Source organism: Panthera pardus, unplaced genomic scaffold (genome assembly GCF_024362965.1).
Source record: "Panthera pardus isolate Hobbes unplaced genomic scaffold, ASM2436296v1 HiC_scaffold_18, whole genome shotgun sequence".
Taxonomy (NCBI): domain Eukaryota; kingdom Metazoa; phylum Chordata; class Mammalia; order Carnivora; family Felidae; genus Panthera; species Panthera pardus.
This window is the reverse complement of record NW_026526743.1, coordinates 252,674-280,342: the sequence shown is the minus strand read 5'-3', so window position 1 is coordinate 280,342 and position 27,669 is coordinate 252,674. Positions and strand designations below refer to the sequence as shown.

Below are 27,669 nucleotides of genomic sequence, written 5' to 3'. Positions count from 1 at the left end.
TGTGTGTATATACACACATTCACATACAAGGAGAGAATGATTCAAACATGTTAACTCATCAATCTGAATAAAGGGAATACAAGAGATGTTATAGAACTTACATTTTTTGGAAAGTTTGATATTATTTCAAAATAAGAAATTTAAAGAAATGCAAAAATACATATGAAACAAAATATCATCATTTAGCGATAACCAGAAATACCTATTCATCTATACCTTTTCTAATGAGATCACACAAAACCCCATGCCTTGTTTTTTTCAGGTTAATATATTCTGGACATCTTCCAATATCCCGAACTATAAATTTACCTTTTCCCATCTGATGTTTGCATAGTGTCCTACTGGGTTAATAAATCATAAAATACTCTATCCAACTGATTGTTTCCTATTATAAACAATGATGCAATGACCATTCTTTTTTATACATCTGTAGCAAATACAAATTTACTTCTGAATATCAAAGCTTCATCCCAGGGGATCTATTCCTTAATTTTAATCCAATATGCCATATGAAATAAAGCAATCATAGTATGAATTCTTGGTTATAGGAAATTTAAGTCAGTAATTTTATTCACTTTTCACAGCTTTACAGCTTTAGTAAAAATAATGGTCACTGTAAATAAGTATAAAATATAAATTAAAGTAATCCAGAAACCTCCCTGACCACCTCCCCCCCCGCCCCGCCAAAAAAACTAGCTAGTATATATATGGCAAATATCCTTTTCACACAGTATCTTTAGGCATGTATTTACTTTTAAAGACTAGAGCAGATGGATCTTGCCAAGAGGGTTACAAGCTATTCCTCCCCCTTGATATTAGTTCCATTCCTGGCATTACGGTTCCACGTCATCATTTTAATGGATGTTAGAAAGATTCCATCTGAAGAAATCCCTTTCCACTCTCAATACTTGATAGTTTATCACCCGCAACGACCCTCCAAATATGTGACGACGTACATCCTGACAGAAGCCATTAAGACATTCTTCACTTTCAACGATTCTTGCCAGTGTGGACTTTCTGATGGTACGTAAGACGTGAAGGGTGACTGAAGTCCTTACCACATACGTCACATTTGTATGGTTTCTCACCAGTGTGGACTCTCTGATGGGCCTGAAGACGCGAACTCTGGCTGAAGCTCTTACCACACTCTTCACACTTAAATAGTTTTTCCCTAATGTGAACACTCAGATGGACTCTAAGATTTGAGGGGAGACTGAAGGCCTTTCCACACTCTTCACACCTATGGGGCTTCTCTCCTGTATGGACCCTCTGATGATGGCGAAGGTTCAAGCTCCTCCCAAAGCCTTTCCCACACTCCTCACATTTGTAAGGTTTTTCTCCAGTGTGGCCTCTCTGGTGGTATATAAACTGTGAACTGTATCTAAAACCCTTTCCGCAGACATCGCATTTGTATGGCTTCTCCCCAGTGTGGACCCTCTGATGGGACTGGAGACCAGAGGACTGACTGAAGCCCTTACCACATACACCACATTTGTATGGCTTCTCTCCAGTATGGACTCTCTGGTGTACCCGAAAGTCTATGGCCTGACTGAAGCTTTTGTCACACTCCTCGCATTTATAGGGTTTCTCTCCAGAGTGGACTCTCTGATGAGCATGAAGATTCGATCGCCAGCTGAAGCCCTTCCCGCACTCCTCACATTTATATGGTTTTTCTCCAGTGTGAATTACCTGGTGCAGTTTAAGATTTGAACTGTAACTGAAGTCCTTACCACACACATCACATTTGTATGGCTTCTCTCCAGTGTGGACTCTCTGATGGGTTTGAAGCTTTGAGGACTGGCTGAAGCCCTTCCCACACGTTTCACATTTGAATCGTTTCTCCCCAGTGTGGACGTTCTGATGGACTTGAAGATTAGAAGCCTGACTGAAGCCCTTCCCACACTCCTTACACTTGTAGGGTTTCTCTCCTGTGTGAACTCGGAAATGGATATGAAGATCTGTATTACGGGTAAAGCCCTTCCCACACGCCTCACATTTGTATGGTTTCTCTCCAGTGTGGACTCTCCGATGGCATATTAGCGGTGAATTATGACTGAAGCCCTTACCACAGACGTCACATTTGTAAGGCTTCTCCCCAGTGTGGACCCTCTGGTGTATGTGATAGTGTGCAGCCTGAGTGAAGCCCTTACCACACTCCTCACATTTGTAGGGTTTCTCACCCCTGTGGACCCTCTGATGAACACGAAGATTAACACTCCAGCCGAAGCCCTTACCACACTCTTCACATTTGTATGGTTTTTCTTCAGTGTGGACCCTCTGATGGCATTGAAAATTCGAACTCTGGCTAAAGCACTTACCGCACTCTTCACATTTGTAAGGTTTCTCTCCGGTGTGAGTCCTGTAATGAATGATAAGGCCTGTGCTGCTACTGAATCCCTTGCCACAACTGTCACATCTGTAGGACTTCTCCCCTGCGTGGTTAGACTGATGAGGATGAAAAGCGCTCTTACCGAAGCAATTGCCAGGTTCGTGACATTTATTGTGTTTCTCTCTTGGGCGAGTTCTCTGAAGAGCCTGCAGGTGTGGACGCCGACTGGAGCATTTCTCTCCTGGGTGAGCGTTGTGAAGTGGAAGCACTGAGCTATAACCGAAACCCTTTCCACACTCACGACACGGAAAGAGATCCCCTCCTGGGGGTACATGTCGACTGAAACCGTCGCAAATGCTTTTGCCGCATTCGTTGTACTTATAGGGTTTCTGTTCTGTGCCAGTGCTAATACGATCACTAAGTGATTGCTTCATGAAGGCCTCACATACACTCAGGTTATTTTTCACATTAACTTGCTGACCTCTACTCTGCTCCGGTGACTCACGCGGGTAGGTATTCCCACAAGAATCCTGAGTCCTCAAAATAGATACACCTGCAGTGTAACTGGAGCTACCTGCTTTAGGATTCATTCCATTATTCTCGTTTTCCGAAACCTGAACAGAATCACCGTGGAGTAACTGGGAACGCTTCCTCTGAAGACAGCTGGTTAAATCACTTGCCACCTGCTTCCAGATCTGCCAGCAGGATAGTTCTTCGTGTGAAAGGTATTTCAATGCAACTTTTCGAAGAGTCTCCATCTCCTTTTGATTCTTGCTGCCTATAAGAAAAAGCAATATTCAGAGATAAGGACAAGTGAATGCTTAGGTACAGAAACGTCAGGATTTCACATGTAGGCCCTACGATAAGGCCTCCACAAACCATGGGGAGGGTCACATCTATACAGTATCATGTAACCTTTTATGTGTTTCCATGCAAGTGGAAGCAAAAAATGGGGTCAACAGACTCTTAGCCACTAAGTGTAAATGTAACCCATTTTAGAACCATACATTTCATAGATTAAAATGAGAGCTTTAAGTTTGAAATCAAATGACTGCAGGGCAACAAAGACAAGCCACATTCTATCCTACAATAACATCAATTAAAAGCGTACTCACCTTTGCCCTAGTAGGCTTATGGTAAGAGGCATCCTCCCCAGTAAGATTATAAAAGCTTATAGGCATTAGATAGTATTTTAGGTCCTGGCAGAAATCACACATAGTAAGGACACCACTGTATGGAATGCTTGTTTCAAAAAAAAAAAAAAAGAAACAAAGAAAGAAATGCTTGTTTCAGTTCTAAACACACACCTAAATATTATATTTATGCTGGATAAAGATGTAAAATATCTGATCGAAGGTCATGGCTAAAAATGTATGGAAGCCACTGGCTTAAAATGTTTCAGTGGGGCTGGGTACCAAAAGTCCTTCATTAATTTGCTTAAGTGGAAAGTTACATTCTAATAACATAAGCTGAAAAATCTCAACAGGTATATATACATTTCTAGGTATGTTAGGTGAAGATGTCCATGCCCTAATCCCTGGAACCTGTATGTTCACGTATGTAGCAAAAGGGCTTTAGATCTGATTAAATTAAGGATCCTGAGATGGGGAAGTTATCCTGGATTATGTGGATGTGTCCAAAGTCATCACAAGGGTCATTATCAGAGGGAGGTGGGAGGGAACTGTCCCGGGCCTCACCCTATGCATCTCTGCCTTTTGCTGGTTCGGATTTGTATTCTTTTCGGGGCACCTGGCTGGCTCAGTCGGTTGAGCACGTGACTCAATCTCGGGGTGTGAATTTAAGCTCCACGTTGGGTGTAGAGATTACCAAAAAAAGAAAATCTTTTAAAAAATAAATAAATAAATAAAAAGGCTGAACCTCACTCCTGAGGCTAAGTCTGCAGGTGAAAACGAGACCCAGTGAAGGGAAGCAAGTATCCAACACCCTGAGCGCATCAACCATGAAGCAACATAGGAAGGGGAAAGGACAAAAGAAGGGGTACATCCATCACTCGCTCACAGAATTCATTGCCTTTGTATTCCTTTGGCTATAATGCAGTTATAATTGTAAGTATAGAGCTTTCCTGTGTTCTGTCATTCTAGTGAATGCCACCTGGGTCCTAAGAGGGTGGCCCTGGAGAGCCCAGCTGGTGTCTGACGTCTTGGTGGGTGGTCTCGTGGAGGTCTGTGCCCTTAACCTGTGACGCTGGAGCTAACTTCGGGCGTTTCGTATCAGGACTCACTACAGCATACAAAAGGCTTCTCACATTGCTCTATCAGCTAGTTAATATCACTAGGATGCAAATTACACTGGAAAATTTAGAAAGTCTGTGATTTTCTTTCCTGTCAGGACCCTTCTCATGTCCACAGGTACATATACCAGTCTTCTGATGCCTGGAAATGTCCAATTTGAACCTACTGAACATCTACCATATATGCGTTCTGTGATCGTTTAGGTGTCAGCGAGAGGGGCAGGCGCTCAGCTGGGAAGCTGGTGGCTTCCATTCATATGTAGACAACCCGAGCCTCTTCCCTGAGAACTGATGAACTGAAATGCCTTGCGTCCTTGGCACTGATAATCTCTGATAGTTTAGTTATCCATTTTGATAACTGGGAATAGTTTTTATCTTCTAAGTTTACTCAGTATAAATCTTTACATATTCCAAGACATCTTAGAAATGAGAACTATGTTAGACATTCACTGGGAGACAATGTTCCAGAACAATCCATTAGTCACATTAGTGTGCTCTAAACCTATGAGCCACCTCTAGGAGCGACAGAGATGGGATGCCCACTTGTCTCCAGTATCTGTAAGCTTTTTGTTTTTAAGAATCTACAAAAATAAGCCCTTTAATTTGTCCTCTTGTGACCTGCAAAGAGCACTTTAGCACAGTTTTTGTATGTGGGGCATGGCTGCAAAATCCTGAAACATGCTGATGGTGAAGAGGTCAAAAAACCTTTGAGACAAGGTGACAGCAAATGCTACAAGATTTGTTAAAAGACAGACTTGGTCTATTATGCAAAACTGAGAAGTGACAATACTTAGGGTCGGCATTCCTGAGGTTGAGTCTGCATGTGAAAACGAGACCCAGTGAAGGGAAGCAAGTATCCAACACCCTGAGCGCATCAACCATGAAGCGACATAGGAAGGGAAAAGGACAAAAGAAGGGGTACACCCATCAATCACTCGCAGAAGTCATCGCCTAATTTATCACGTTTGCAGACAAGCTACTGTTTTCATTTTCAGGCAGAGGGAGAGCCTATGAATTTACTTGATCTGAGGAATATCTAATTTTTAACTTCTAAATGGGTAGAACTGAGAAATATGCCAATTAAAGACAAAGGGCACTAGGGGAGAGAAAGGAAAGGAGATCAAAGAGTGAAGTGAAAGGTGAAGGAGAGAGAGAGGGCAGGAGAAAGGAGGGCGGTAAAAGGCTGGGGGGGAAAGTGATCAGCCTGTCTGGGGACACGGACAAGGCATTCTTCCCATCCGGAAAGGCTGCTATTGAAAGGCTGGTACTGTAGCTCACCTTCTACAAGAACAGTAACTAGGTAATTGACTTACTCACTTAACAAGCAAGTATGGGATCACCTTCTGTGCAGAAGGCCCACCGAGGCTTTGAGTAGACACAGCAGATAAAACTGCCAAATTCCCTACTTCCTGGAGGAGATAGAGGACGCACAAGTAAATAAAACTGATGTTACCAGGTCAGGAAGCGATCGGTGCTTAGACACAAAATAAGGCAGGGTGAGGGGACGGAGAAGGGAGAGGATGACACATTAAACAGCAGACGCAGAAGGCCTAGCTGATGTAGGTGAAACCCGAGCAAAGACCTGAGTAAGGGAGTGGCTGCGGACTCTATGCCCAGGCAGAGGGGGAGCCAGTCAAAGGCCCTGAAACACTCCAAGGGGGAGAGACGACACTCCAAGGGGGCCAGGACACCAGGATGATGGAATCCAGGGTAAAAGCAAGGCTGATCATAGAGGAACCCGGTGAGGCATCCAGATGAGGTAGGGCCTTGCAGGCCACTGTGAGGACACGGAGAGAAATGGGAAGTCTCTGGAGGGTTTTCAGCAGGGGAACGGCGTGATCCCACTTGCTCCCTAAAGAATCACTCAGGTCCCATGTTGAGAACAGATGATAGGAGTGCAAGGGAGGAGGCAGGGAGACCAATGTGGAGGCTGCTTTCCCAGTCCAGGCAAGGGATGACAGTACTCGGACAAGAGTGGTAATCACGGGCGTGGTGAGAAGCAGATTAGCTGGTACCTGATGGAACAGCCACATGGTTCTCACTGGAATATCCATTTCTTTGGGTTTCTCTTTCCATCATCCAAAGCTTTTCTTCTGCCTCCAACTGGGACATCATATCTGGCTTGAAGGGAAGATGTCCTATGAAAAGGCAGATACATATTTTTAAGATGAACGCAAAGCTGTATTTTTGTCCAAATTCTACAATCCTTAGAACCTCTAAAGTGACAATTTAAGAACTTTTTTGATCACAAACCATAAGAAATGGATTGAGGTCATGACCTAGTCCGTGTCTAGACAGAGATAAAATTAGATCTAGCCAATGGCTGTTCTCATCCTATTTCCCACTCTCACACCACTCACTGCAAATGGTCAGTTTGTGCCTCAACGTGAGCATGTCTTCATAAGGAACTTTGATGGTTTCTGCCCTTATTCTTGTTTATTCTATTTCACTGAAAACTAAAACTCCAGTACAATGTATTAATTCCATGACCCACCAATGGGTCACAGCCATAATCTGAAAGATAAAGTATTTGAAAAACATAGAAGCCAATTTATAATTTATAATTCCCATTTATAGTTAATTTTTTTTAATTTTGTTTTTAATGTTTATTTATTTTTGAGACAGAGGCACAAAGCACGAGCAGGGGAGGGACAGAGAGAGAGGTAATACAGAATCTGAGGCAGGCTCCAGACTCCGAGCCGTCAGCACAGAGCCCAATGCAGGGCTCAAACTCACGGACCATGAGATCATGACCTGAGCCGAAGTCGGCCGCCCAACTGACTGAGCCACCCAGGTGCCCCCCATTTATAGTTACTTTAAAGAGGATTTCTCAACTGCCCCTCTATGAATATTGTGGACCGGCTACTTCTTTGTGGTGGGGGTTGTCCTACACGCTGTAGGTTTAGAAGCAATGGCAGCCACTAGGTGGCAGTAGCACCCCTCCCCTCTAGTTGTGACAATCAAAACAGTCTCCAGACTGCTTGGGGGGGGGGGGGGGGGGGGGGGGGGGGGGGGGGAATCATCCCTGGACAGAACTTTGCCTGAGCAGAAAGACCAGGAAAAACTATGCCTGCAGTCCCAGGGATTAGAAAAACTTGTGCTTTCAAGGTCAGGGAACCATTTTAAAAGGTCCAAAGCTTTGAAATGAGGACACGGGCTCTCAATAGGGGTGAGGTTCAGTGTCACAGTGCGCCTGTACTCACCCACTGAAAGCAGGTTCTCGAAGTTCTCCACCATCACATCTCGGTACAGCTTCCTCTGGGCAGAGTCCAGCAGTCCCAGCTCCTCTATAGTGAAGACCACAGCCACGTCCTTGAACGTCACTGCCTCCTACGACATCAAACACACACAACCTCGATCCCATAATCTCCACTGGAAAAAAGCCGGGATTGAAAAGGGTAAAAAGGATCACCAAAAATCTTGTTGCTGATTTGAAGGGAACCCAGGCAGATTTCAGTCCCAGAGCTGTCCCCCATTCACTGTCCCCTCCCGATCGCCCCATAAAGCTTGGATTCTGTCCCCGCAATTCTCACAGGCCTTTGGCAGTCCTCCAGGACAGGCACACGGCTTTCTGTGTTCAATGCACATGCCGTATCCACCTGCAGCATTCACAGCTGGTGAAGGCACAGATTGAGTTCAAATTTCAAAGTTTTAATTACAGGACCTTGGGGGAAATTCCATAACTTGCCACTATCTCAATTTCCTCTTTTCTTTAATGATGTCTAAACCACAAGGTGTTTGAAAACATTAGATGAGTAAGTGCATGTAAGCCACAGAGAGTGGTGCCTGGCACATCTCAAAGTGCTCAATAAATCTGAACAATTACTATTATACGGTCTCATTCCATTTTGCAACCAGAGACTCTAACATTCCTTAGAATTTATGATTTGTCTTTAATCAATACAAATCATGTATAATTAGTTCCAGATTTTTATTTTGTATTTATTTTTTCAGTTTATTTATTTTGAGAGAGGGAGAGCATGCACACCCGAGTTGGCGGAGGGGCAGAGACAGAAGGAAAGAGAATCTTAAGCAGGCGCCACACCCAACACGGAGCCCAACACAGAGCTCAATCTCACGACCATGAAATCATGACCCGAGCCAAAATCAAGAGTCAGTCGCCCAACCGACTGAGCCATCCAGGCGTCCCATAGTGACAGATTTTTAATTTTAATCAATGCTGCAAAGATCCTTTTACAGAGATTTTGGCTAAGAGCAGCAATTGCAAAGTCACAGAATAAACATTTCCAGATTTTTCAAATAGCAGATTTCCCTCTCAAAAGGTTTTCCCAGTTCACCTTTCATGCAAGAGTACAAGTGTTCCTGAATCTCTAGACTCTGGCCAAAGAGGACAGAATTCCTGTTTAAAAAAATCTTCGACAACCTAAGTGATAAATACACAGAAAGACTTTGTTCACATCTGCATACGTTTACTTATGAGTGACCATTATTTTCTCCATAAATTTGCCTTTTTTAACACTCCATTTCTTTTACTCATATACCAATTAGGTTTTTCTTTATTATACTAGTCTTTTTTTTTTTAATGTTTATTTATTTTTGAGAGAGAGAGAGAGAGAAAGACAGCATGAGCAGAGGAGGGGCAGAGAGAGACAGAGACACAGAATCTGAAGCAGGCTTCAGGCTCTGAGCTGTCAGCACAGACCAGAGCCCGACACAGGGCTCAAACTCATGAACTGCAAGATCATGACCGGAGCTGAAGTCAGACGCTTAAACAACTTAGCCACTCAGGCGTCCCTCTTACTAATCTTAATAGAGTTATTAAGCCTTTCTTTAATGTATGTAAGTACAACTGACCCTTCAACAAGGGTTTGAACTGCATGGGTCCACCCTATATACAAATTTTTTACAGTACTGTAACTGTATCCTCTCTTAAAATTTTCTTAATAATGTTTTTTTTTTCTTCTAGCTTATTTTATTGTAAGAACATAGTATATAACATATACAAAATATGTACTAATCAACTGTTTATGTTATTGGTAAGGCCTCTGGTCAACAGTACGCTTAAAAGATAAGTTTCTGGAGAGTCAAAAGTTAATATGTGGATTTTCAACTGTGCAGGGGGTTCAGCATAGTTTGAGGGTCAACTGTAGATCCCACCAATGCCAATATTGCAAATACAAAGTTAAGAATGCAAGTGAAAAAGGAATGCGGGAAAGTGCAAAGAGCTGGTTTGTAAGCAAAGCAGGAGTGTACATTACTTTTGTCTATTTCAAATTGCTATTACTTTTTTCAGAGATCGTTTTGTGAAATAATAAAGATAAAACAGCACACACACATGCACACAGAATCTGGCCAGAACATGCACTCAAAATCTGTTGTTTTCCACTAACCTTTCCAAGGAAGAGAAAAAAGGATGTGCCTAATCTCTGAAAGGTAAAAACACACCTTGGGAGCCACAAAAGAATTTTACCTGAAACTTGGTACCTTATTTACCTGAAACTTGGTCATTTTCTCCTGCTCCTTCTCGGAAAGGTCAGAGTCCTGAGAAGGCATAACTGGGGAAGGACAAAGAAGCCATGAGATGCAGGCCAGGGCGGCCATGAGCCCATGTGGATCTTTGCAGAAATTACACGAGAGTTCTCTTACTTCCAGGCAGTTGCAGTCACATCCAGCATGGTAAGGAAAGCATGGAGTAGATTCCAACTACTAATAAGTTTGTTAGTCAGGGGCCACTGGACAGTCAATAGCCTGCAGAATCAAATGCAGTAACCCTACTATAAGAATTTTCCATCCTGGGGACAGTAGGAAATGAAGGGCATTGTTAACAACATGTATAGGCTTAAAAAAAAAAATGTGGTTCTAAGTCAAAGGCCTCGGTTTAAATCCTGGAAATGATACTTGCATCTATGTAATGTCAGGGGTGTTAAAGAAAAAACTCTGTGCCTCACTGTGGTCATCTGCACGTGAGGACAGGATACGAACTGCAAATCATACTCACCTCATAAGGTTTTCCCCGGATTAACAGCAGATGGAAAGTTCAAAGAGCCAGGAATCCTTTATTCCTGCACCTGCAAAAAAGCAGAGGATACTTTGCATTATAAACTGTATTTGCACAGGTCTTTTCTCAAAGCAGCAAAAAAGACCAGAAAAGTACCTGGACTTCATAACGCTCTCCTATGAAACTCACCTTTCTTCTCTGAAAATCCTAATTCTGACTTAAAATTTTCTCTTACTTAACAGTTCTTTCCCCGGGGGTGCCTGGTGGCTGGGTTGGTTAGACAACTGGCTCTTGGTTTCGGCTCAGGTCATGATCTCCTGGTTAGTGAGTTCTAGCCCTGTATCAGGCTCTGCGCTGACATGGCAGAGCCTGCTTGGAATTCTGTGCCTCCCTCTCTCTCTGCCTCTCCCCCACGCATGCTCTCTCTCTCAAAGAAAAAATAAAATAAACATCTAAAAAATAATAATTTGTTGCCCAGCTAGTAACATTTCATTGACACTGGTATTAGTTTTCTAAAAAGCATCATTTCGAGTCAATTTACTTCATGAAGTCAAAAAAAGGCTTATTGGTAAGAGCCTTTTAATCCTATGTGCATAGAGATAAAGAAAGATACAAAATAAAAATCAAGAAACACAGAAGACAGATTGAGAGGCTCCAACATTTGTCCAATAGGAGTATGAGGAAAAGAGAATGAAAGAAATGGCAGAGAGGTCTTACTTCAAAAGACAATTGTGAGTTCATACATAGAAATTCTGAACAGTATAAATAAAAATATTCTCTTAAATCATACTGAAACTCAAGAATGCAAAGAACTAAAAACTGTACGTAAATAAGAACTAAAAACAACAACAAAAATCCTTAAAGCTCCCAGAAAGAAAATACAGTTTACCTAATAGAAATGACCACTAGACTGACAGAATCAGGGAAACAGAATGGAGATCTGAAACAACTGAACGAGATCTCCAAAAGGAAGCAAAAAAAAAATAATGGTCAACCTTGAATTCTATGCTGGACAGAGTGACTACTGACACAAGGGAGGAAAAAAAAAATTTTCAGCTGAACAAAGATGAAGAACATTTATAACTAAATGAGCCCTAAAGAAGCAATGGTAAAATAACAAAACAAAACAAAACAAAACAAAACAAAAACCAAAACAAACAAAAAGACCCTTGTAAGTATGTTGGTAAGGTCTTTGTGATTTAAAACAAACAAACAGGGGCGCCTGGGTGGCTCAGTCGGTTGAGCGACCGACTTCGGCTCGGGTCATGATCTCGCGGTCCGTGAGTTCAAGCCCCACGTCGGTCTCTGGGCTGACAGCTCAGACCCTGGAGCCTGCTTCAGATTCTGGGTCTCCCTCTCTCTCTCTCTCTCTCTCTCTCTCTGACCTTTCCCGCTCATGCTGTCTCTCAAAAATAAATAAACGCTTAAAAAAAAAATTAAAAAAAAAAAATAATAAAATAAAACAAACAGGGGCGCCTGGGTGGCGCAGTCGGTTAAGCGGCCGACTTCGGCTCAGGTCATCATCTCGCGGTCCGTGAGTTCGAGCCCCGCGTCAGGCTCTGGGCTGATGGCTCGGAGCCTGGAGCCTGTTTCAGATTCTGTGTCTCCCTCTCTCTCTGCCCCTCCCCCGTTCATGCTCTGTCTCTCTCTGTCCCAAAAATAAATTTAAAACGTTGAAAAAAAAAATTTAAAAAATAAATAAATAAATAAAACAAACAAACAAAAAGCCCAAGAAATATCTGACCAATTTGGAGGGTAGTTAGAACAAAAATATAACCTATCCCACAGAACCTACCCTACAGTTTAAAAAAAAAAAAAAAAAAAAAAAAAAAGGTGGTGGTGTGGGGCGCCTGGGTGGCTCAGTCAGTTGAGCATCAGATTTCGGCTGGGGTCATGATCTCACAGTCTGGGTTCGAGCCCCACATCCGGCTCTGTGCTGACAGTGCAGAGCGTGGTTGGGATTCTCTTTCTCCTCCTCTCTCTCTGCCCCTTCCCTGCTTGCTCTCGCTCTCTCTCAAAAAAAAAAGAAAACATTAGTCTCAGAGACAGATAACCGTTTTTCATCCCAAAGCAGTTGCGAGTAAATAAAAGAGGAATAAGGAGAAAGGAGAGCAAAAGGAAGAAATGTAAAACGTGGTAAACTGAAAAATGAAGACATATTTAAAACACATGCGCGCGTGGTATAAAATCCACACTCACACCTACCAACGGGGAGATTAAACACCGGCAGGCTGATGCGACCAATATTTGCGCATTTTCCTACTGCGAATTTACTGACTGAAAGAAACCTGATGAACTGGAAACAGGACAGGACAAGAAAGTACCTTCGCTGGTACGTACCCGGGGCTATGCCGTGGGCGGCCAAGAAGTCCGTCCTTTCTCCCCTTTGCGACCCCAGGGACGCGGAAGAAAAGGACGCGGTGGGACGGCTCGGCTGGCTCTGTCTCCGGGATCAAGCGTAGCGGACATCCCCAGGCGCTAGCGCGGGGTGCCTCGGGGCTTCCTAAAAGACATCGATAGAGCTGGGGAAGACCTCGGTGCCCGGGACGACGACAGCAGGGCCACGCTGTCGATGCCCCTAGAGCCCTGAGCTCCCTGTCTTCACTGGGGCTTCCAGGCAAAGGGGCGCTGGTGACCGAATTACTCTATCACGAGCGAGAGCCAACCCGTCATCCCGTGCCCCGCCGTTCTAAGCTCTGGACACGTACTGTCTTCGTTCAGTTGGAATCACAACCCTACCCAGTAGTTTCTCGCTCGCTCGCTCGCTCGCTACCGTACGGAGGAGGAAAGTAGAGCGCAGAGAACAACTCGCCGGGTATTGTACCGATAGAAGTAGCAGCGCTGCTCGGTAAGTGGGGGAGGAGAGCTGAGGGAATCCAAACTTCTGCCCTCCGTCTCTCGGCCTCCGCCGGCGGCCGCGACTCCTCCATCCTAAAAAGGCCGCCTAGGTAGCGACTAGTCCCACGCTCAGGCCGAAAAGCCTCGGAGGGGTGGGGGGGAGCAAGGCTGACTCACCTCCCGACCGAAAAGATGGTGGCAGCCTCGCTTTTCCGGGGCGGAAGTGCCTCTGCCTACACGGCGCCCCAGAACTACACTTCCCGGAAGCCCCGGGGGGGAACAGGAGGCGCAGCAGCCCCTTGTTTCCGGAAAGAGTTAAGGACTACATTTCCCAGAAGCTCCAAGAGGAGGAAGAACTTTGCCCGCCCGCCTTAGGCCACTCCCTTCCCTCCCAGCAAATCTCCCAGCTGGTAATGCGAGGACTACAACGATCAGAAACCGCTTTATGGCTTCCCATTTTGCCGCCCTAAAGCTGTTCTGTGACGGCAGTGAAACTGAGTTTTTCCCACTGACGAACAAAACGTAATTAGCAAATATTTGAAGAGTCAGAGACTTTAAAACAGTTTGTAAGAAGATCACGTGATCCTTTAATAACGAAACTGTACCTACTACTAGACGAGAGAAAACGATAGCCTTTATTTTGCAGTTTCAGACACTTTTTAGATATAAAAACGAATGAAAGACCAAAAACAAAAAATGGAGGCAAAACGTATTGTAGATTTCAACTTTTGTGAATAGCACAAATAATTAAGAACTTGGCTACTGAGGACAGCCAGACATACTCAAGAGCAAAAAGACAAGCTTCAGCATATTTGTATGATCAATTTCCCAAACATTCCTCAAAGAAATTTCCGAATTTGAGGATGAATACATTATTATTTAATGTATTAATACATTAATACATTATTATTTAATGTATTAATACATTAATGTATTAATACATTATTAGATTTTTATGCAACAGTCACTGTAAAACTCTTGTTTGCTGATATCTATGATAGAACAGATGTTTCAAAGAAATGAGGGTGGAGAGCAGAGAGGAATACCTAAAAATATCCACATATCCACTACAATATGTTTGCATTTCTTATTTACTGAACATGTTAGGCAGGAAAATAGGCATGGGCGACAGGAGGATGGACCTTAGATGTCCTGACAGAGACCCCCAACCAAGGACCGCCCAGGGACCACCCCACTCCATCCACCTAGCAGTAGGTTTGCGTTACAACATCCCAGCAGAGGAAGAGTTAAGTTTGTTGCACTTGTGCAGAAAGCAGCCTGTTGTCCTTATTTAGCTTAGATCTCTAGAAATATGAATAGAAATAATGTTGCGGTTTCCTTCCCCTGCAAGCATTTCGAATACATACTGGGAAAGGACATGTGTAGCTAATTAGCATGTAATCCAGGCCCGTCACTCAAATGTTGAGATCCAAGGACCCTCCAAAAGAAAAAATTGATATAAGCACATAGCCCAGAGTTTCTGTGGGGCCATTCCTTCTGTTATACACCACTGTTTCTTGTGAAGTACTTTGTGCATGCTAGGGACTATTCCAAACACTTGAGACTCTGGGATTCTCCATTCACAACTGTCTTTTTGAGGTAAATACTATAATTTCCTCCATTTTACAGTTTAGGAGGCAGAGGCAGAGGAAGGGTAAGTACTTTGTCCACGTTACTAAATTAGTAAGTGCCAGTGCCAGGTTTCAAAATGTGGCATTTGACACCCAGAGCCTGAGTGCTAACCACTGTTAGCCACATCTCGTATAACCAACACGAACAGATACTTAATTTCAATCAATTTTTTGGCCTCCCTGATGCCAAAGAGATAGAACATAACATGGAAATTCAGTTGTCTTCACCTGCATTTCTATCCAGTGCCCTCAAGGCAAGTCACACAACCAGGAATCTTCTATGTCGTTTTCCTCTTCAAACCCGTCTTCCACTCATGTCCAGCCATAGTGAAAAACTTGTACTCTTACAAAAAGCCTCTTTGTATCTACTGTTCATTACGTCACACCCCACTGCTCTATTCCCTTCTAGGGCTTAGTCTTCATCTACAGCTTAAATCTTCCCTGTTCCCGTAAGACTTCTTGTGGGTTTTGTCTCATACATGAATAAAAGCCGTGTGTAATAACACAGACTACAGATTTGAAATCAAGCTGCCTGGGTTAAAATTCAGTTCTTCCACTTATTCTGTGAACTCTGTTCCATTTTTATTCACTTGCAAAATGGAAATAATACTATGACTGATATGATAAACAAATTCGTAACTACACTGAAGGGCACTGGAAACTCTACCTGACTCATAACCACCCTATAAAAAGCAAATATTATCCTCAGGTGACGGGAAACATGAATAAGGGATGAGTGGCTTAGCAACTTTGCTTTAAGATCATTAAAATTAAGAGCAGGGCGCCTGAGTGGCTCAGTTGGGCATCCAACTTTTTTTTTTTTTTTTTTTTTTGAGAAAGAGAGAGAGAGAGAGAGGGAGAGAGAGAGAGAGAGAGAGAGAGAGAGAGAATCCCAAGCAGGCTCTGCAGTAGTAGTGGGGGGCTCAACTCAAAAACTCAAGAACTCAGCTCAAGTTTGGAGGGCTCAAACTCAAGAATTGTAAGATCATGACCTAAGTCTAAATCAAGAGTCAGACGCTTAGCCAACTGAGCCACCCAGGCACCCCAAACTCTTTATTTCAGCCCAGGGCATGATCCCAGGGTCATGGGAGGGGAGGGGAGGGGAGGGGAGGGGAGGGGAAGGGAGGGGAGGGGAGGGGAGGGGAGGGGAGGGGAGGGGAGGGGAGAAATTTTTAAAAAGAACTATTTCCTATGTTTGTTTGTTTTAATGTACAGCATTGAGATTAAAAACACAGACTTGAGGCTGTAACACCTTGGGCTCAAATGGCAGTTCTGTCTCTTAAAGCGTTAAGTTTTGGGCAAACAGTGTAAACTCACAAAGAGTAAATGAAAAAGAAAAAAATAATTTTCCTTGTCCAAAAGATGCATTTTCTCTGCCCTTTTTCTTAGAGCATTTCCATAGGAAACCCAGTGCTTTTTTGGATCTTTTTTCTGACTTTTAAATACATATGTAAATCTTGTTAGAGGCTAAGTAACTTCTTACCAAGTTTACAATCCAGAAGTGTTTTTCAAAGGTCTGGGCTTTGTCCCTTTTAAATGTAAATGTCCGGGCAAATAATCTAGTGTCCCTATCACCGTGGGAGTTTAACCAAGGTTTCTTTCTCTGCTAGCAGGGGAGATAAGATACATTTCATTATTCCCTCGGATAAGGTCAAATAACTAAGAAAATTCCCAAGAAAAATTAGCATAAATTTATCAACGAATTTGCAGCAAACGGTGTAATCAAGCCCTCTTATAGGAAGACAAGATATCGTTAATCCTGAGAATACGTGTACTTAGTAGTTAAACATTTAACAGCATAAAAAGCTTGTAACTGCTTGCCTGTATACACAGGGCGAAGCTTCTTTATTTGTAATCTCTTCCCGCAAATTACCTACAATACAGTACTCTGAATATGAGTATTCAGTAATAAGCTTACTTTTCTACATAATGTAGCGAGAACTTTGTGTTAGTAGGAGGTTGTATTTCCAGCTACCTCTGCTGAAAAAATAAATAAAAGGCGAATAGCATTACCTGGCTCATAAGGCTGTTGAGGTCATTTCATAAATTAGTTCGTATAAAAATGATGAGGGACCACTATACCAATGACACTACTTGAGAGATGAGCATAATGAGACCAAGAGAGATTAGGCAACTCGCATAACGTTGTTCTGCTAGGAAGTGGCAGCGCTGACTGGGAGGTGAGGAAAGCCGGCTGGAGCGCCGGGAGACCTGCAGACCAGGCGACACGGAGACCTGGGCCGCCCCGACCCAGGGAAGCCAGAGGCGCTGCAGACGGGAGGCTTGGCAGAGGGGAACGCAGACCTCTTCCAACTCCACCCTCCGCTGCCTCGGGCAGCTCCGGGCTCGGGGAGCTCCCTGGGAGGGAAGACTCCTCTACTGGACAGGAAGGCGCGCACCAACCTCGCCCTCCTACCGCGAAAGCGGCTCTTTCCGACTAGAGGGAGCTCATGGACCACTTCCCAGAATTCCCTCGCCAGGCCTTCCAGAAGCGGAAGTGCTCCAGGCTACATGTAGCCCAGACTACATCTCCCAGAATGCCCGAGATAAACGACGCCCTCAGCTCCGCCTCCTAAAGCGGAAATACTTCCGGGTACCCTGAGCGGCTGGGTATTAACTCCTTTAATGCCAGAGTGAATCTCGGCGGAATTGTGTCATTTTAGACTGCAAGGGTCTTCCACGGTGGCTCCTACAGCTTCTGTTGTTGAAAGCTGATCAGCACTTTAGTCGCGTTCAAGGCGCTCACAAGGAGGTCGGGGTAGGGCAGTGAAGAATCCCAAAAAGCTGCCCTGTAGGAGTAAAAATAAGAGGGAAATGGATTGTCTTTGGTAGAGACCTAAGACAAACTCCAAATCACCTCACTAATTGAAATTGGATTAGAGTGAAACGTTTGTTACTGTCTTCAGCCACCTAGCAAAAACAAATGAAAATCTTTTCTAGAGAAAGAGAGCATCATCCTAGGCTTCAAATTATTTCTGTAATACTAAAATATATTAATAGTGGGCAAAATAGCCCTTGGAGATAAAACCATTATGAGGCATGGAAAGAAACACTTCATAAGTTTCAAATTATCAAGAATAACAGCTTTGCATGATCAAAAGCAAACTTTAAAAAGCAAAACTGACAGAATTATAGGGAGAAAAACATTCACAATTAGACTGGGAAGTTTTAACACATATTTAGGAAGAATGTAGAGTCTGGAGAGCATTTACTAAAACAGAAGAGAAGCTGAAAATTAAAATGGAAACATCCATCTCAGGAATTTAATAAACAGAAAACAAAAACTATAGTAAGTAGATGGAAGGAAATGATGAAAATAAATTCATGAAATAGAAAACAAAATAGACTGAAGTTTTTGTGAAGGGCCAAAAGACGATTCAATGAATAAACCAATAAAATTGACAACATCCAGTAAGAGTGGCTAAGAAAAAAAAAAAAGACAGAAATGACATACTACCAATTTCAGTGATAAAAATGGAAACATCAATAAAGATATTAAGAAAACATCGTGCAGAACATTACAATGATAAATTTGAAAATACATGTGAAATGGTTATAAACTCCTAGAAAACTCCAGCTTAAAACTAAAATCAGTTTCTACTCCTGAAACCAATATTACACTATATGTCAACTAACTTGAATTTTTTTTAATGTGGAAAGATACCTAAAATAAACGTATACAACAATTACACATAATACTTAGTGATAAAATGTTGAAATTTTTATCTTTGAGAACAGGAAACAGAAGAGAATGCTAAATACCACCCCTTTCATCAAATTGTACTGGGCCTTGTATCCAGCAAACTGGTCAAATTTACTTGTCAATTCCAATAACTTTGTTGTAAATTATTCTAGACTTCCTAAATACATAAACACACCATTGGTAAATAATGACAATTTTGTTTCTTCTTTTTCAATCTTTATATTTCTTATCTATTTTTCTTTCATTTGTACGTTGAAAAGAACTCTTGTTCCTTTTAGCCTATTCACACTTTTTAAAAAGATTTTTGCGGGAGTATTTTAAAGCAAATTGCAGAACCTTTTTTCAGTAAAATTAAATTGAAATCCTGGACACGTGATAAAATAATTTTGTATTTATTCCTTTCTTTTCCCCATCGAACACTTTCATTTGCTCCTCTGACCCATAGGATATTATTTCATCTGAAGTACAGTTGACTCGAACAACACAGGTTTGAACTGTGCAGGTAGACTTATATGTGGATTCTTTTTCAATAAATACAGTACAGTACTATAAATGTATTTTCTCTTATGATTTTCTTTAAAAATTTTTTTAAAGTTTATTTTTAATGAGACAGAGACAGCAGGAGAGGGGGAGAGGGAGAGAAAAAGGGGGACAGAAGATCCCAAGCAGGCTCTGCACTTCCAGGACAGAGCCTGACTTGGGGTTCGAATTCACGAAACCACAAGATCATGATCTGAGCCAAAACCAAGAGTCAGACACTTAAAGACTGAGCCACCCAGGAACGCTTCTCTTATGATTTTCTTAATAACATTTTTTTCTCTAGCTTACTTGAAAATACAGTGCAACATTCAAAATACATGTAACAACATATTTGTGGGGAATAAGCTTAGGAATCCCCTGGGCTTACACCAATGGGTTAACAAGGCATAAAGAATTACAAAGCGATATGATGCTCACACCCGAGTTTGGGTAAACAAGATTAGCAACCCAGAATAGGGAGGTGCAAAGGCACAAAGAATAGGGAGATGCAAAGGCACCCCAGAATAGAGAGGGGGTGCAAAGGCTCCCAATACAAAGGTATATGAGGTAAGCAAGATTAGGCATTCAGGGCGAAAACGCCCCCCAATTTAGTGCTATAGCATAAAGCTGCTTTCTCAGGAGGGAAGGAACAAATTAGGTAAACAGGTAAATTGGGTTATAGACCACTGTGCTGCGAGTGAAGTTGCCCAGAGCGGAGATGATTAACAAAAGAAAAGGTGCCTTGTTAACCTTGAGGTTATTTCCCCTATCTGTCTTATCCCCTAGGCTAGCTAAGATAAACATATACAGCACCTCCTGTCTGCCATTAACAACCATCTGCCCATCTTCCCGGCACCAGGATTTTGTTTTATATTGACCCAAGCCCCAAACACTGTGTATCTTCAAAACCCCCTTTTCCCCTCATGCCCATGAGCTAATGTTCACCGATTCAATATCTCTTTGTTCACACCCATCGTGTTTGTAAGCCTTTTGATCTTAATAAATATGGGGCAAAGACACTTATTCGGGGCTCTTGTCTTTTCCTGGACATTAACCATCTCTCACTTTTTATCCTGCATCCTGCTCTCTTGCTAGACGAGAGAGAACTTTAGACCCAGAGTCTATGACAGATATTAATTGTTTATTGGTAATGCTTCGGTCAATAGTAGACTATTAAGTTTGGGGGAAGTCAAAAGTTATACACAGATTTTTTTACTGGGTGGGTTAGTGTCCCTAACCCCTGTGTTGTTCAAGGGTCAGCTGTATTTCTTTTTGTGTGTCTTCTTATGCAGAATATGTGTGGTGTGTTTTTGTGTGAACATATTTTTAATTTATGTAAGTAGTATTGATGAGGGAGCCAAAGGCAAGCTGAGGGTAAAGCTAACACCTTGCAACTCTCCCCTCTCCCCCGCGGTGGGATATGCGTAACATTTCTCAGGTACCCCTAGCTGCCCAAGAACAAAGGAAAGGGAAAAACAAATGGTTAAATGATGGAGATCACAATCATGCAGGGCACGAATCTCCATCAGTTTGCAACTGTCTTAATGATTTATAAGAAAAAAGGAAATCTCCAGAAACCTATAGACTCAGTTTCCTGGAGCCCGAACGTCATTCTCCCCTCCATAGTGATGTGGGTAACGAAGGCAAGAAGAAAATGTACACAAAATTAAATTTGTTTATAACCTGCAGCCCATTGACAAATACTTGAGATAGGCAGAGTAAAACATTCCTCCAAGAAACTCCCATCTTTCTTAATGTTAATGCCTTACTAGAAGGAAAAATAACTTTGGCTCAACCATAGCAAGATCTCCAGTATCTTGTGAGTCTTCTTTAGCATATGAAGATCCTTTTGGGAACTTCCCCTTGCCTTTACCCACCCCCTCAACTCCCAGGTATACAATCAGTCACTCCTCACAACCCCAGTGCAGCTCTTTCTACCCACTGATCATGTCCCCTTTATTTAGTAAAATCATCTTTTTGCACCAAAGACATCTAAAGAATTCTTTCTTGGTCGTTGGCTCTGGACCCCATCATCACTCCAAAAACACGTCAGTATTGTGTTATAAAACTTAATTGATTTTTTTAACTTTCTTCATTCAGTATTATATCTTTAAGATTTGTCCATGTTTTTAGCATACATCTAATTTATTTTATAAAATTCACACACAACATCTTATCTATTTACTCTTCCATGAAAGATACCCAGTTTTCCATTGGCAATAATGATGTGATATGTCTCCATACTCCTATACAAATGTATGATAATTTACTTAGGACACATCTAAGGAGTGCATTTGATGGTTCACAGCATATTCATATACTTATATTTATAAATAATAGCTAGTTTAATCTTTTTTATTTTCAAGAGAGAGAGACAGAAAGCGTGTGTGAAGGGGAGAGGGAGGAAGAGAGAAAAAGAAGGAGAGGGAGAGAGAGAGAGAGAGAGAGAGAGAGAGAGAAAATCTTAACCAGGCTCTATGGCCAGTGCAGAGCCCAACATCAGGCTCCAAACAGGGCTCAGTGTGGGGTTCGATCCAACCACCCTGGGATCATTACCTGAGCTGAAATCAAGGGTTGGATGCTCAACCAACGAAGCCACCGAGGCGCCCTGCTAATTTAACCTTTTGAAAAAGTGCTGGACTGATTTTCCAAAGCCTTTGTACATTCCAAAACATCTCCACTCACAGCGTATGGCAGTTTCAATTTCTCCACTTCCAATCATTTTATTATCAAGTTTTGTTTTGTTTTGTTTTGTTTTTGTTTTTTGTTTTTTTAAATTTTTTTTTTCAACGTTTTTTATTTATTTTTGGGACAGAGAGAGACAGAGCATGAACGGGGGAGGGGCAGAGAGAGGGAGACACAGAATCGGAAACAGGCTCCAGGCTCCGAGCCATCAGCCCAGAGCCTGACGTGGGGCTCGAACTCACGGACCGCGAGATCGTGACCTGGCTGAAGTCGGACGCTTAACCGACTGCGCCACCCAGGCGCCCCTGTTTTGTTTTGTTTTGTATATAGCCAATCTGATGAATGTGGAGTGCTATCTCATTATGGTTTTGATTTACATTTTCCTAATGTTGACCATCTTTTCATGTGCTCACGGGCCATTTGTGTATCTTCTTTGGAAGAATGTCTATTCCCAAATGTTTTGGCACATGGTTTAATTGGGCCATCTGTCTTTTTATTGATGATGTGGGCTATTTGTCTTTTATTACCAAATTGTAAATGATCTTTATATATTCATTCCAGTTATAACTTCATTATAAGAGATACAACTTCATATATGATATGAAAACAAATATTTTTTTTCTCCCATTCTGTGGATGTCTTTTCACTTTCCTGGTGGTATTTTTTGAGACACAAAAGTTTCTAATTTTGATGATGTCCTATAAATCTATCTTTTATTGTTGTTCCTTGTGCCTCCATGTCATATCAAGAAACCACTGACTAATGCTAAAAGTTTTATAATGTTTGGTTCTTACATTTAGGTCCTTGATCCATTTTGAGTTGGTTTTTGAAAATTGTGTGTGGTACGGGGTGCAACTTCATCTGCGTGTGTATATCCATTGTCTCAGCGCCATTTGTTGAAGAGATTGTTCTTTTGCCATTGAGTTGTCTTGGCACCCTAACTGGATTTTTAAAATTCATCTATCGTGTCCTACATTGGATAAACAACCTTAATGATGAAGAAATCAATTTAACAAACTTTGTCTTAATTTCTGTGCTTTTGAAACTCCCAAGTTTCAAATTTTTAAAATCAACTTTATAATTTATCCTTTATATGTAGGGCCTTTAATCCTTTTGGAGTCTACCAATGCATGTGTTATTAGGTGAGGAACCACTTTGTTTTTCTGCATATACAAAAGAAATGCTTAAAAACGAGTAGTGCTATTTATGGATAGAAAATTCCATAATTTAAAATATGCTAAACTACTATAGTGATCTACAATATCAGTGCAAACCCAATAGAAATGCTGGCTTTATGGGGTACCTGGGGGTCTCAGTCTATTGAGCATCCAACTTTTGAGTTTTGTTCAGGTCATGATCCCAGGGTTGTAGAACTGAGCCCCATGTCAAGTTCTGCACTGAGCATGGAGCCTGATTAGATTCTCTTTCTCTCTTCCTCTGCCCCTCTCTTCCACTTGCATTTTATCTCTCTCAAAAAAAGAAATACTGGGGTGCCTGGGTGGCTCAGTCGGTTAAGCGTCTGACTTCAGCTCAGGTCATGATCTCACGGTCTGTGAGTTTGAGCCCCGCGTCGGGCTCTGTTCTGACAGCTCAGAGCCTGGAGCCTGCTTCAGATTCTGTATCTCCCTCTCTCTCTGCCCCTCCCCTGCTCATACTCTGTCTCTCTCTGTCTCAAAAATTAAAAAAATTTTAAAAAAACATCAAAAAAAAAAAAAGAAATACTTTTTTTTCCTGGAAATTGATGCAGTAGTTATAAAAATTTTGTAAAGAAGCAAAGGGCTAAAAATAGTTAAGATAATGTTAAGACAACAAAATGGAAGCCTTTATCAGATATTAAATAATATTATACAGCTAAGTATCTGAGACAGCGTGGTGTTTGCTTAAAGACGGCCAGATAAAAAAGGGAGGAGAATAGAGACCAGATCAAAGCAGACACTTTCACCTGATTCATGAAAAGGAGACATTGCAATAGAGGGAGAGAGAAGTATTTTTATGTATGTTCCTCCATCAATCGGACATCCATATGGAAAAGTATATTTACTTCTACTTCACAGAATCTACAAATATAACTTTCATAAGGACTGTAGATCTAATTTTGAGAAGTAAAATAATGAAGCTTTTAAGAATAAAACCTTAAAAAAAAATTTATGTTTATTTTTGAGAGCAAGAGAGACAGAGCTCAAGCAGGGGAGGGGCAGAGAGAGAGGGAGACATAGAATCCAAAGCAGGCTCCAGGCTCTGAGCTGTCAGAACAGAGCCCAAAGCAGGGCTCAAACCCACGGACCACGAGACCATGACCTGAGCCGAAGTCAGACGCTTAACCGACTGAGCCAGCCAGGCGCTCCTTAAGAATAAAACCTAAGAGAGAATGTTTGTTACCTTAGAATAGGGCAATAAAATTCTTAAACAAGTCCAAAAGCAAACTACTAAGTGTTGACAAGGATATGGCGCAACCATAACTCTATCACTTTGCATGTGAGAGTGTACATTAGTTCAGCGACTTGGAAAATGTTTGGCAGTGTCTGCTAGAATTAAATATATGCATCACCCATGACATGCAATTCCACTTCCAGCAAGCAGAAAAATAAACACACTACACACACATCCCAAAATATACGCAAGATTTGGCCCCTAGGATGTAGTTTGCCTACCCCTGCTCTACAGTAAACACGTAAACAATTGCTTATAAACAGCAACATGGCTCAAGCTCACAAACACGATGTTGAGCAAAACAAGCGGGGCACAAAAGAATATATGCAACGTAATCCCATTTATGTAAAGATAAACAAAAGGAAACGTAGTCAATAGTAATAGAAGTTAGGGAAGTGCACTTGAGGCGGGTGGGCAGTAACTGAAAAGGAGCAGCAGAAATGGTTTGTTGTGTCTGTTAGAGCCTACTGATGGTAATGGTCTTGGTTATGGATGCCTGAAGTACTGGCCCAGACTCTGTATTACTTGTATAGAGCCCCACAGACATTTCCCCACCTGGGGCCAATGTTGTGGCTGGACCAGCCCTTATTGGTTATTATGATCACAGGACACACTTCAGCAAAAAACCAGGAGTAAGATTTATAACTCCCATGTCCTGGAGGGTACATGGTATGCCAAAGGACCACACAGCGAGATCAGAGAGAAAGAGCAAGCTGAGACCTGGGGCTCTGCGTTTAATTGGGTCCAAGGGTGGGGTGTCTGGGGTTTCACAAGAGTTCACTTCATTATTTGAAACATACAAGTGGGATTAGGGGATGGGAGAGTAGAGACAGGGTCACCCAGGGTTTCTGAAAGGGAAGTTCGTGAATGTGGGTGGCCTAGTTCCTTATCTGGTTGTTTTGCTAGAAACTGCCATATAGCTGGCAATATGTTTATTCAAAATGAGTATCTTTTTAAGCGGATGCCTCAGGAATCAATAGGCTAATGTCAGGCACTTACACTGCAGGGTTCAATATCACCCAGGGTTCAATCAGAAAAGTTGTGTCATTATGACTTTAGAGATAAGTGTATTTTAAAAAAGAAATTAGATTTGGGGCATTTGGGTGGCCCAGTCGGTTAAGCATCTGACTTCAGCTCAGGTCATGATCTCGCATTTCCTAAGTTCAAGCCCCACATCGGGCTCTGTGCTGACAGCTCAAGTCTGGAGCCTGCTTCGGATTCTGTGTCTCCCTCTCTCTCTGTCTCAAAGAGAAATAAACATTAAAAAAAAAATAGGAATTAGACTTTACACAAATGTGGGAGGAGAAATCAGAGTTTAGGAATTCTGAGAAGCCCAGCTCATCCAGCTTCTGAAGCAGAATTGTTAATGGGGAACATCGTGTAAGATCAGTGAATCCTGTGAACATTAATTTTGCTACAATTCTTTTTTCTTTTTGTAAAATTCTTTGCCTGGTCACAAGCAATGGTGGATGGAATATCATGAGAGAGAATAAAGCAGTTTGTGAGGTCCACAGATGGTGTTTCTGGCAGAAGCACTGGACCGGGAAAGGCAGTTCCATATCTAAAAGCAACTTTTCTCCAGTGAAAACAAAATGCTGTCCCTTCCATGATGGAAGTGGTCTTGTGTAATCAAATTCCTAGCAGGGGCCTGGGTAGTTCTCTTTGGAGAACAGCACCAAAATGTTCCCTTCTCATTCAGCTGATCACAGACACCTCCTCATGAAGCCACAGGCATGGGTTGAAAGATGGGACTCACAGTAGCAAGAATTGGAGCTATGGAAACCTGAGTCACTCGTTCATGCAGCTTACTTGTGACTTCTGTTTAGGCCCAACCTCATATGGATCACTTCAACATCAGCACCAGTATAGCTGCTGGTATACTCAAATTTATGGCTTCATCACATGGTAATTTTATGGCCAGATAGTTTCAATTAGGGATTGAAAAACCCAGAAGTTGCTTTCTCAGGATTAATGCTATCAGCAGAGAATGGCTTAATTTTGTTCCCAAATCCTAAATATGTATGCTGTAAGCTCCGTGCAGTGACCCTACCTGTCAGACACTTCATACTTCATCAGATATATATCAGGGGTCACAAAATTATTGCAGTCAAGAACCAGATAGTAAATATTTTAGGCTTTGCAGACCACACAGATCTCTGTCACAACTACTCAACTCTGCCATCTTAGCATGAAAGCACTGTGGACAATATGCATAGAGTCGTCATGGCTATGTTTCAATAAAGTTTTATTTACAAAAAACAAGTGGCAGCCAGATTTGACCCATGGATTGTAGTTGGCCAATCCGTGGAACTAAACTATGAAGACTGGAAAGTTGGTGTAGCCCTGAGCTGGAGCTATGAAAGTGTATTGATGGCCCTACCAGATGAAACTCAACTTCTTTGAACGTTTACTAACATTCAAACAGGTATAGGAACAGGTATAGGGGGAAAAAAAAGAAAGCATGTTGGTGTAATGGCTGCACATCAGGTGCCAGCAGATGACTGACGTGCTCCAGCAATAAAACCTCATCTGACGCTACAAGTGATGTCAAGTCCTAATTAAATTTACAATAATCCCAGGTCATTCCCCCAAGATCCATCTGTCTTTTTGCACAGGTCAAATAAGTAAATTAGGGGCGCCTGGGTGGCTCAGTCAGTTGAGCATCCGACTCCAGCTCAGGTCATGATCTCACAGTTCGTGGGCTCAAGCCTTGCATCAGGCTCTGTGCTGACAGCCCGGAGCCTGGAGCCTGCTTTGGATTCTCTGTCTCCCTCTCTGTCCCTCCCTGACTCACACTGTCTCTGTCTCTCCCAAAAATAAACATTAAAAAAAATTTTTTTTAATGAGTAAACTGGAGGGATATGATAGAGTAACAGGACTCCTATCTATGACTTTCAAGATACTGCTGTGGCACTAATCTCTAGAATCCCTTGAATAATATGGCATTTCTTTTGTCTTTCTATTTTGGTACATACAAGGCAGTTACAGTGTTTATTTGTCCTTTCTTACCAAAGTAGCCTTTGTCTCATGGGTGAGGGAACCAATGTGAGAATTCTGCCGGTGGTTGGGTATTTCTATTGCAATTCGGCATTCTGGAACTTGGGAAATAACCAGACAATGGGTTCAAGGACCTATTCAGATCACCACATATGGACCTGAGCAAAAGTTATTATTTGTTGTTTATAAGCCCCAACTACTAACTGGTGGGCACAATGCATTTGAGGTTCCAGGAATTAATGTCATGTCTACTGTCCAGTAATCCCTACGTATTCTACTTATTTCCACTTATCTAATGCAAAATTTCCATAAATATGGCTGCAAGTC

At 42.1% G+C, this 27,669-nt stretch overlaps 1 protein-coding gene across 6 annotated transcripts in view; it reads right to left on the bottom strand.

Annotated features, from left to right (window-relative positions):
* Positions 1-24: 24 nt before the first annotated feature.
* LOC109257930 (zinc finger protein 227-like) overlaps positions 25-27,669 on the bottom strand; it is a 50,860-nt gene continuing 23,215 nt past the window's right edge. The window contains exons 1-8 of one of the 6 annotated variants that reach the window (XM_053905428.1): positions 13,364-13,548; positions 12,880-13,042; positions 10,540-10,609; positions 10,035-10,096; positions 8,879-8,964; positions 7,784-7,910; positions 6,596-6,718; positions 25-3,107 (exon numbers count right to left, since the gene is read on the bottom strand). In XM_053905428.1, coding sequence (XP_053761403.1) covers positions 991-3,107; positions 6,596-6,718; positions 7,784-7,817 — 2,274 coding nt within the window. In that variant the 5' untranslated portion in view covers positions 7,818-7,910; positions 8,879-8,964; positions 10,035-10,096; ... (1 more) ...; positions 12,880-13,042; positions 13,364-13,548 and the 3' untranslated portion in view covers positions 25-990. The other 5 variants (XM_019434351.2, XM_019434353.2, XM_019434352.2 and 2 more) reach the window with 5 other exon arrangements.